This window comes from Neurospora tetrasperma, assembly GCF_000213175.1.
Source record: "Neurospora tetrasperma FGSC 2508 unplaced genomic scaffold NEUTE1scaffold_3, whole genome shotgun sequence".
Lineage (NCBI taxonomy): Eukaryota > Fungi > Ascomycota > Sordariomycetes > Sordariales > Sordariaceae > Neurospora > Neurospora tetrasperma.
In genome coordinates, this window is record NW_009799101.1 from 1,297,753 (window position 1) to 1,307,600 (window position 9,848).

The window sequence follows — 9,848 nt, forward strand, 5'->3', positions numbered from 1 at the left end:
GGGGGGGAGGAAGGGATGAGCCGATGAGGGGGAGGTTGGATGGTTTGACACCAGCTCAACTCGTCTTCCCCGAAATAATTGATTGACTGGACAAACATGAAGATAAAAGAAAACACACCCTCTCAAGCTGCTCCAGAATGCAAGAGTGCAAATCTTCAGCTAGATCCTTGTGTCGGAGAGCATACTGTGCTGCCTTTTGCGAGGATGTCACGGAGGCACTTAGTTGGCGGAGCTGGTTTGTGAAGCGCATGCGCACCTCGAAAGGGTCGGCCATTTTTGCTCTTTGGGTGATGTAAGTTGTTTTGCGTCTAGATGCTGGTAGTTGTTGGAGATGTTTTAGTTGTAAGTGATGTAGTCGGGGTGGGAAAAAAGGGATCCTGGTGTGACTGAAACCGCTATGGGTTAAGTTGTTGTTCGGGTGTAAGTGAATGGATGTAGTTGAGTTACCCCAATTGTTCACCTTGCCCGATGTTTATATACTTTTATCATCTGCTGCATTGCTTAAATGCGCTTGCATAACCTGCCCATCTATACCTGCTTCTAATGTTGAAAAATCACACAGTTCTGCAACTGACGCCAACTTTGACTTGAAATTTCGAGTGAATACGGAATCCATGAATATGACAGACACGAAAGCATTTCAAGGTCGTCGTCGCCAACAACACGAGAAGCATTCAAAAAGAAGAAAGGACGTTGAACTTGGGTAACCACACTAACCCGCATATAGCAGGCGGTGAGCATGTTAACGAGGCGCTAGTCCTCTTGGTACTGTGTGGTAGTGATACCGGGGTCCTAGTGGGGTCTATTTACAGCGGAGTTACAGCGGGCAAATTCTCCACTGACCGATAAAGTGATATCACAACTCAGGATCGATGAATAAGTTCCCGGTTTGGGCCTCATCGAGATCGTCTTCTCACTTTACTGATCGACCTTTTTCTTATCTCCCCGACAGGAACCAACTCATTTATTTATTCTCTTCCTCTTCTGGAAGATCAGAATAAATATCAACTGTCGTACCTTTACACTCTCAACTCAATTTCTCAAAATCACCACCCACAACACACAACAACAAGAATGGCTGCTCCTCAAGTAAAGAGCTCCTCCGAGCTCACCATGGCCGTTCTCGGCTGCGGTAAGTGATCATTCCCAAATCGCACTCACTCACACGCCCGTCACACCCCTTTCCCTCACCCAAAGAATGTCAAACATGGTACTAACCCTCGTCCAGGAACGATGGGCATCTCCATCCTCTCCGGCATCCTCTCCTCCCTTTCCTCCATCGCCCAAGACCCCTCTCCACCACCCACCAACCCCCCCGCCCTCCCGCGCCACTTCATCGCCACCGTGCGCTCCCAATCCTCCGTCGCCAAAGTCGAATCCGCCCTCTCCCCGCTCGTCAAGCCCTCCGTTTCTACTCTGCGCGTCCTCCAATCCACATCCAACGTCTCCGCCGCCGCCGAAGCCGACATCATCCTCCTCGGATGCAAGCCCTACATGGTCTCTGGCCTTTTGTCCGCATCCGGCATGAAGGACGCCCTAACCGTCAAGCACGCCGAAGGCCACGCCCGGTCCCAAAAGATCATCATCTCCATCTGCGCGGGCGTGACGGTTCCGGACCTGGAACGGGTCTTGCGCGAGGACGTCGGACTTTCCGTCGATGACCTGCCGATTGTGGTGCGCGCGATGCCCAATACGGCCAGCAAGATCAGAGAAAGCATGACGGTTATTAACACGGTTGATCCCCCTCTCCCGGATAGCATCACGGAGCTGTTGACGTGGATTTTTGAAAGGATCGGCGAGGTCGTGTATTTGCCTCCGAACTTGATGGATGCGTGCACCAGCTTGTGTGCTTCGGGCACGGCGTTCTTCGCGCTGATGATGGAGGCGGCGGCGGATGGAGGTGTGGCGATGGGGTTGCCTAGGGCGGAGGCGACGAGGATGGCGGCGCAGACCATGAGGGGTGCTGCTGGGTTGGTGCTGGAGGGAGAGCATCCGGCGATCTTGAGGGAGAAGGTGAGCACGCCAGGCGGGTGCACGATTGGCGGGTTGCTGGTGTTGGAGGAGGGTGGGGTTAGGGCAGCGGTTGCGAGGGCGGTTAGGGAGGCGACGGTTGTTGCAAGCTTGTTGGGAGGAGGGGGTGCGAAGAATGTCAATGGTACTAGGCATTAGAGCCCCAGAGAAAAGGGGAGGTGAGGATATAGAGTGGGGTCTGCCAGAAGGAAGGTCCTAGACGGTGTTGGTAAAAGCCTACCCCTGGACGGAAAAGCTGGAAAGTCTCGAAACCGAAATACCAAAGGTAGAGAGACAAGTAGATAGTGAACAGCACACAGAGGTTCATGTCATTATTTACCTCCAACCCCCTCAGAAAGAATGGGTTGAGGTTCATAGATAGTTAGAGAACATAAAAAGGCGCCAGACGCCCCTTCAATATGTACAAATAAACAACAATTAGAGTCATACCGGAAAAAATATATGCTCGCACCAACAATGCTATTTTCAACCTATGTGCAAGACATCCACCCCAAGCATACTTAGGCTAGTATGCATTGCAGATACCACCTCATATCATACGGGGAAAAAATGCCATATTTTCAATGCTCAACCCCTCAAGAGATATCATTGACTACCCATCCCTCCTGTACTTTGGGACTTGGACATGGGTAGAGAGGTAGACTCTATGCATTTCCGTTCTCGACCTTTGCCTTTTTGCTCGACGCAGCAGCTGTTTCCTCCGTCTGCTCAACCTCGTCCAACTTGCGCTTACCATTAGCAGCAGAAGGAGTAGCTGGCACTTGATCACTCGCAGTCTCACCATCAGCCTGAGCCAGCTTGCTCTGCTCCTCAGCCTTGATCAGCAACCGAGCATAATCAAACTCCACACCGGCAAAAACCTTGGCCAGCTCCTCCCTGCGCTCCTTAAGCTCCAGCTGGCCCAGCGCGTCCCTGTTGTGCACGTATAGCCTCCGCTTGACGAGCATCATCCATAACCTATACGTATGCTCGTCTTCGGGGGTGGGCTTTGGCAGGGCCTTCTCTTTGCCCTTACTCTTGCTTCTACCGCTCTGCTCCTCGTAGTCATCATCCTCGGGAGCACCCAAACCTGGCCGGACGCTCTCGGGAAGCTGGGACATCAGGTACATCTCGAGCACGCGGGCAAACTGCCGGGGCACAATCTTGAACTTCTTTCGGCAGGCTTCCCAGGCTGCTTGGTCGACAATATTGTTGGGTGCTTTGCCTTCCTCGGGAATCTCGACGCTGGTGTCGATCTTGAGCGCTTGGAACTCGGGTTGTTTGCTGAGGAATGCGAGGTCGGCGAGATCGCGCATGTCATCGAAGGCCTCGTTGGGGTCCTCGACCGTCAACTCAATGGTAGGCTCGTGCTTAAGGTATTGCTGGTAAATGATGCTGTAGAGGCGCGAGCCGAGGCCCTTTTGCTGAAAGGGCGGAATGATGATGAACTGGGAGATGCGGGTACGGCAGGGGAGAGTATCGAGGTCGAAGTTGCCGTCGACAGAGAAGGTCGGGGTATCGGTCGGGGTCTTGGATTCGGACTCTGCGGGTGGTTGGAAGGCATAGTACCGGTAGAGGGTACTGTAGCCGGCGAAATGGTAGGAGAATTGGTCGGGCTGGTTGGGAAGAGGACGCTTGTTGTAGAGGAAATAGATTGTCCATCGGTCGACGTCGGGATCTTCCATGTCGATAGGGGTGCCTCCGTCGACAAAGAAGGGAACGAGAATTTGGATGCGGTTGAGGAGCTGCTTGACGGCAGGGTCTGTGATCTTGCCGCTGTAAACTTGGTATTCCCCATCTTTGTTGCTGAAGCTTGTGATGAGAGTTCCGGGCGGGGTCCAGTTGTCGGGAATGGACTTGAGCCGGGTTTCAAAGTCGGATTGCTTCTCGAAGGCAATTTCGGGGAGGAACTCGGACAGGACCTCGTTAACGTCGAGGGCTTCTTCGTCGGCTGTGGGCTGGTACTTTTTCTTGTAGGACACCTTGAGGTTGGGCAGCATGTCACTGGCGTTATACTGCAGATTAATGCGAAGACCCTTGTAGCCAAAGATTTGTTCTTTCTCGCCAAAGATGTTGTTTGTGTATTCCGGGTGGAAAGTGTCCAGTGTTTTCACGCCAGTGTCGGAGGGGGTGACGAGCGAGACCAGGAGGGCCTCGTTGGAAGATGTCCACCCTGTTATGTCAAGTCAGCTTGCTTTTCCGGCTCCAGCGCTGAGAATTGTTTGGGGGCTGTTGGAGCTTACAATCGTCGTCTCCGCTCATGGTGATGGATCTGGAGTTTCCGAAGCTGGGGATCTGGCGGGGAAGCTGCGCGGGGGAGGGGGAGGGGGGGTGTTATGAACACACAAAGCTTCGTGGTCGCGTGCTTGGGATATGTGGTAATTCTGTCGTGATATATTTGACTGATATAAAGCTGGTGTCTGGTGGAAGGTTCCGTTACGCCGAGTGATTGTGTTGGGTCAAAAGGTGAGGCTCGTTGTCTGGTCAAAAAGGAAGATGATCTGATCAAGAAGTCAAAGTCGCAAAGGATAAAGAGTCGCGGTTGGCGAACGCGTATCGATCGTTAATTGAAAGCTTGGGCCATCACTCCACTGCCGATCTTCCTTCTCGGTTAAGGTTGTTAGCGTGGGCTAGGGGCCCCTGGGCTGTTGTGGCTGCTAAACGCATAGTAACAGCTTGATAGCGGCCCAACCACCAACAGATGCCCTGATTAATGGATGCTGTGCTCTTCCATGCAACGGCTTGAGGTGACTGTGAAACCAGACATGTCGACAGGATTGTTTCACACTTTGGTATCGAGATACACTGTGGGCCATGTTGTCAGGATATCGAATGGGATTCTTGACTCGTGCTTCCAGAAACCTGCTTACCAAAGGTTAGGTCTTACAGATAGCTCCCGGTTCAACCTGAAAGCTCATGGCGGCTCAACCTAGCAAAGACCCCTCATTAACTGAATCTAGTTGACTTGGCAGGCCCCCATTGTTAGGGCGTTAGGTGTCAGGGCGTTTGGCATTGCTTGGCTGAGGTGACCGCGGCGGATTGCTGCAGAGGTCTTGGCTGACGGGAGGTAGGTCCGGGTGTTTCCCCCCAGTGTTACTCCAACGGAAATATTTCTTTGAACAACATCAACCCCTTCCCTTCCTTGGTTGTCGATTGCCCTCCCTCCCTCCCTCTTGGACTAGCTCAGTCTCTTTGTCCTGACCTCCTTCATCTTGCGGCGCGCCTTGAGGTCATCGTCATCTGGTTATTCTATATGCGCCAATGACTTTAACAACAAACAACAGTTGTACATCTTAGTTCTGTCTCCTCACAAGCTCCAGTCTGGTTCCAGCTTCACAACCTCCAAGATGGGCAACTTGCTCATCCTCCTGGCCCTCTGTGTACGTCACCATAGTATACTCTACCCAATCCTAACAGAAACATAGCTGGAAGCTAACCTGGTCCCATACACACATAGGTGGTCATGGCCTTGGCGTACGTCCATCCTCAATTGCTGTCTTTGCCGCTGGGCGCAAACTGACATCGAACCACGGAATAGTTCCTTCTTCGCCGGCGCACTCCCCCTATCCCTGAGCCTATCGCAATCTCAACTACGATTGATATCCAGCATCGGTGTTGGAATTCTTGTCGGCACTTCCCTCATCGTCATCATCCCCGAAGGCATCGAAGCGGTCGCGACAACCAATACCGTCCAGTCGGCACATTCGCACAATGCCGCTGCTGCGAGGCGCAGTCTCATGGGAGTCAGAGGGAGATCCCCAGTACAAACTGTCAACTGGCACATCTCAGGGAACCATCTGGAGGCTAGGGACGGCAATGGCGACGAGATCCCCCATATCAAGACACACAAGATCGTAACCGCCGAACAAATCCTCAAGAACCTCCACGACAAAAGGGATGAAGGGCCAAAGGATGACACAAAATCCAGCTTCCAAATGTCCACCAACCCCACCGCCGAAAAGGATGACGACGGCCATGACCACCACGAGAACTCTCTTCCGACATTCCAGATCGGCCTCTCTCTAACCCTCGGCTTCGCCCTCATGTTCCTCATCGACCGCCTCCCGCAGCACGCCTTCTCCTCTTCTTCCTCTTCAACCCCGCAGACTCGACACATCTCCCTCGACAACCTCGAGACCTCCTCCATCTCCGAATCCGTTCTCGAAGGCCGTGACGGATCCTCCGAAACCGACGGCTTCCTCTCTTCCTTCCTCAGCCCCTCGCCGAAACAGGCCCGCACGCTAGCAACGACGGTGGGATTGGTCATCCACGCCGCCGCCGACGGCATTGCCATGGGAGCCAGCGCCACCACGGAGGACATGCGTCTAGGATTGATCATCTTTGTGGCCATCATGGTGCACAAAGCCCCAGCAGCTTTTGGCTTGACGTCAGTTTTGCTGAGGCAGGGGCTGTCGAAGCGGGCGGCGAGGGGACACTTGATTGTGTTTAGTGCCGCTGCCCCCGTAGGAGCGTTGGTGACGTATTGTATCGTCGAGTTGTTCCTGGGTGGAAGTGGTGGTCAGGTAGCTACAGAAGGGAGCCGAGGTGAGCAGTGGTGGACGGGCATGTTGTTGTTGTTCTCCGCGGGGACGTTCTTGTGAGTCTGCCCCCCTCCTCCTTCGGAGTTGTGCTATGATAATTGATGGATGGCTGGCTGACTGACGATATTCAGGTATGTGGCTATGCACGCCATGCAAGAAGACAGCAACTCCCACGACCATCACTCAAGCAGTAACGGGTACGCAGACGGAAGCAGCTCGCAGCAGAGGAGGCAGCCAAAACCGCTGAGGGACACAATGTTTACTGTCTTGGGAATGCTATTACCGCTTCTCACGCAGTTTGGGCATCATCATTGAGCATGATTTCATCAAACAAAAGTTAGGTGTTGTATAGTTATCTTTTTTTATTTGGATATGGCAAAGGCATGCAAGCGTTTGCGTTCATGGCCAAGCCACCCCCTAGCGAATACACCTCATTTGACAAGCAACCCTAAACGACTAGAGACTGTTCTCTATGGCCGTGTATAACGGAAGCTTGGTGGTTTCCGTTATTTGTGCTTCCTAATGTGTTACGATGCTTGTGGTTGGATATCTAACAAAGCAGAACCGTGAATCAAACAGTTTGGTGATGGCAACCATATGCTGACAATTCATGGAAAGCCAGAGACGACGGTCTTGATAAAGGGGCAGGACTAGGCACCGCACTACACACTACACTACTCGTCCAACCAGGTTGCATTCGATGCAGGAAGGGTTAGAGTGTTTTATATATAAGAAGTATTCTACTCGTTATCAATCTGTGGAAGAGGCTACAGCTGACTGTATTTCTCCAAAAGCGTGTAATACCTACCATAATCTTCGAAGTGTCCATTGAAAGCGGAGAGGTACGTACGGCCATTGTTTCAAGGATGTCATAAGAAATAGAGGCCTTTGCTGACACAAAGACGATGTAGATGCCGGTATACTTTATTGTTGCGAGGATCACTACCATCGAAGACATCTCTACCTTTGCCGACAACCACCTTTGACGGCTCACTTTCACGATGATCTTGTCCATTGATAACATCTATATACTATCGACGACCTTTTATATTTCAACATACTCACAATGACCCAACATGTGCTCCATCGAGCTTTCAAGAAGCATGTTCATCTTCCAGGCGCAACCAGATACCTCAGATGCCTGGAAAACAGACCTGGTTCCCAGCGCAGAAGAAAAATGTGGCGTGTCCTCCGCGAAGATGGCCATTACTGTAGCGGTTGCTACACTCGCGAGATATCTGAATTGGGGTCCTTAATGACCTCCCCATACCTTCTGCACGCATATACACCTTAAATTTCCATTGTGGATCAATATATATTTCTCTCAGCGTAAGTTTCCTTTCATCTCCTTGCCCCCTGAGATCAGACGCTTGATCTACCGCGAAGTCATGACTCTCCAATCCCCGACACATTACCACCATCGAATCTCTTGCCTCTTCTTCCCGCCAAATCCGCGCAGGAGTACTCCACGAGTACTTCACAGACAACCCCCCCTTAGCAACTTCTTCTCTCCCCCTACCGGTATATCCTAAGCACTGCCCTTCTCCCTATCAGCCATGGGTGAAGAACGGGCTTAAAGACAGCCTGGCTCCTGGCGATTTGTTGGAACACCCGCGGATCTTGTGAAGGTTGAGGCTAGCAGGTTTGGCGACATGAGACGACATCGACAATCATTTTACACATAATCCTGCCATCCACAGAATTGCCTGCCTAGCGATTTCAAAGTGAATGGGGTTTGGGGTTGGCACATTGGTGAACCTTAGTTCAATCTAATCTAGAGACAGCTTCCACCCAACTCTGCCAATGGACTCCCCATTCACCGGCACTCCGCTCTCGGTATTATATAAGGCTGCCTTGGCTCCCATTTCCCCTTCTTCCCTTAAGCAACTTCAGTCAAGCCGAGTTTCCAACGTCGACTTTCTACCTCCGACATTTCCCTGAAATATCTTAATTAAGGCTTCCGTAACATATCTTCACAGCACTTCAACAACTATTACCTTTTAACAGATTCTCCTCTTCTTAGATCCACTTCTACCTTCGACAAGATTTGTTTTCACAAGAGTTATTTTCGACTACATTTACATTCGGCAACCTTCACTCACGATAACCTCCACCCTTAACAACCCCTCTCTCTACCTTGAATAGGTACCACCGACATCTTCCCACCTTCCAGACGACCTTTACCCTTAACGACCGCCAACCTCGACAACTTCTCTCCCTACATTCGGTAAATTAGGTACCTTCGACATTTTTCACATTCAGCAACTCGTTTCCTCGACGACCACTATATGCCTTTCAATAACTTCTTACATTTCCCTACATCTACCATCATCCAACATGTGTCTCACAGACGAGCGCAAGTTCCCCTTCTTCTCCCTTCCAGCAGAGGTGAGATGTATGGTTTACCGCGCAATCCTGACCATGACCAGCACCATCACCAGATCCACCAAAGAGCATCTCAAAAATGACGAGCAACCCACGCAAGCCTCCCAGCAGCTCGAACAAATAACGAATTTCAACAACCTTGCCTGTTCCTGCAAACAAATCCGCAGCGAGCTATTCTACGAGCACGTCGCCTACGTCCTTCCTCTCACGCAGGTCCATCTAGGCAGCGCCTATCGCACCCCCACACCTTCAGCCCTAGCCTTAACCCACAATAAGATTCTCCAACAGCTACAGTTCTCTACTTTCCTCACGCAGCACATCTACCACGTAAGCTTACACTGGGGCGGATGTACCTGCTCCCGGGACGGATCTCGTTTCCAACCCCAAATCGATTTCAGGGCCTGCCTCCATTGGCTGACGACGCTACCACAGCTTAAAACCCTGGAGGTGGTTTTCACTGATCCTTTTTATCTCCCTATTCAGCAACTCACGAGCACAAGCGCGAGCGGGCCAGTGCTGTCGGGTTCAGGCCCGGGTGTGGCCGAGGAGGCCGAGGAGGAGGCCGAGGAGTGGAACGATAGTGACAATGACAGTGACGAGGGCTACTATGAATTCGCGCACTTCTTTTGCAGTTTCTGCTGGGAAGATCTAATGACGCTGCCGCCGACTCTCGAGAAGGTGATTTTCCGGGTGTGGTGCTGTGAGGATCCGGATGATGAGGTTCATCCTGCTGCCGTTTATGAGACCTAGGAGGCCACGGAGTGGTATCAGAGGAGAAGAGTCGAAGAGGAGCAGTATGAGAGGACTGGGATTTGGGAGAAGATGGAAGAGGAGTATAAGGGTGGCGATGAGAGTAAGGTATGTTTTCTCCCTGTCACCATCCTAAACCCTTTGATGGGTTATTACCTTTTT

General features: G+C 51.7%; 5 protein-coding genes across 5 annotated transcripts in view; 3 read left to right on the plus strand and 2 right to left on the minus strand.

The window, feature by feature from the left end:
• The window catches only part of NEUTE1DRAFT_121926 (uncharacterized protein), a gene marked incomplete at both ends in the record, with an annotated part of 2,473 nt that extends 2,199 nt beyond the window's left edge, over nucleotides 1–274 (minus strand). Inside the window, one exon of the mRNA XM_009852324.1 lies at nucleotides 119–274. Coding sequence (XP_009850626.1) covers nucleotides 119–274 — 156 coding nt within the window. The remainder of the gene's footprint in view (nucleotides 1–118) is intronic.
• Nucleotides 275–936: 662 nt separating this feature from the next.
• On the plus strand, nucleotides 937–2,596 carry NEUTE1DRAFT_129449 (Pyrroline-5-carboxylate reductase; the record flags this gene model as incomplete). Its single annotated transcript, XM_009852325.1, has 2 exons — nucleotides 937–1,132; nucleotides 1,229–2,596. 2 exons carry the CDS (start codon nucleotides 1,075–1,077, stop codon nucleotides 2,167–2,169), a joined length of 999 nt encoding a protein of 332 aa, XP_009850627.1.
• Nucleotides 2,593–4,272, minus strand: NEUTE1DRAFT_121928 (uncharacterized protein; the record flags this gene model as incomplete). Its single annotated transcript, XM_009852326.1, has 2 exons — nucleotides 2,593–4,183; nucleotides 4,254–4,272. 2 exons carry the CDS (start codon nucleotides 4,270–4,272, stop codon nucleotides 2,676–2,678), a joined length of 1,527 nt encoding a protein of 508 aa, XP_009850628.1.
• A 953-nt stretch (nucleotides 4,273–5,225) lies between these two features.
• Nucleotides 5,226–6,972, plus strand: NEUTE1DRAFT_62491 (uncharacterized protein; the record flags this gene model as incomplete). The annotated part of the gene is made up of 4 exons (XM_009852327.1): nucleotides 5,226–5,390; nucleotides 5,468–5,484; nucleotides 5,549–6,607; nucleotides 6,683–6,972. 4 exons carry the CDS (start codon nucleotides 5,358–5,360, stop codon nucleotides 6,864–6,866), a joined length of 1,293 nt encoding a protein of 430 aa, XP_009850629.1.
• A 1,916-nt stretch (nucleotides 6,973–8,888) lies between these two features.
• Nucleotides 8,889–9,848, plus strand: part of NEUTE1DRAFT_100432 (uncharacterized protein) — a gene marked incomplete at both ends in the record, with an annotated part of 2,871 nt that continues 1,911 nt past the window's right edge. Inside the window, 3 exons of the mRNA XM_009852328.1 lie at nucleotides 8,889–9,263; nucleotides 9,420–9,614; nucleotides 9,687–9,794. Of these exons, the coding sequence (XP_009850630.1) occupies nucleotides 8,889–9,263; nucleotides 9,420–9,614; nucleotides 9,687–9,794 (678 nt within the window). The remainder of the gene's footprint in view (nucleotides 9,264–9,419; nucleotides 9,615–9,686; nucleotides 9,795–9,848) is intronic.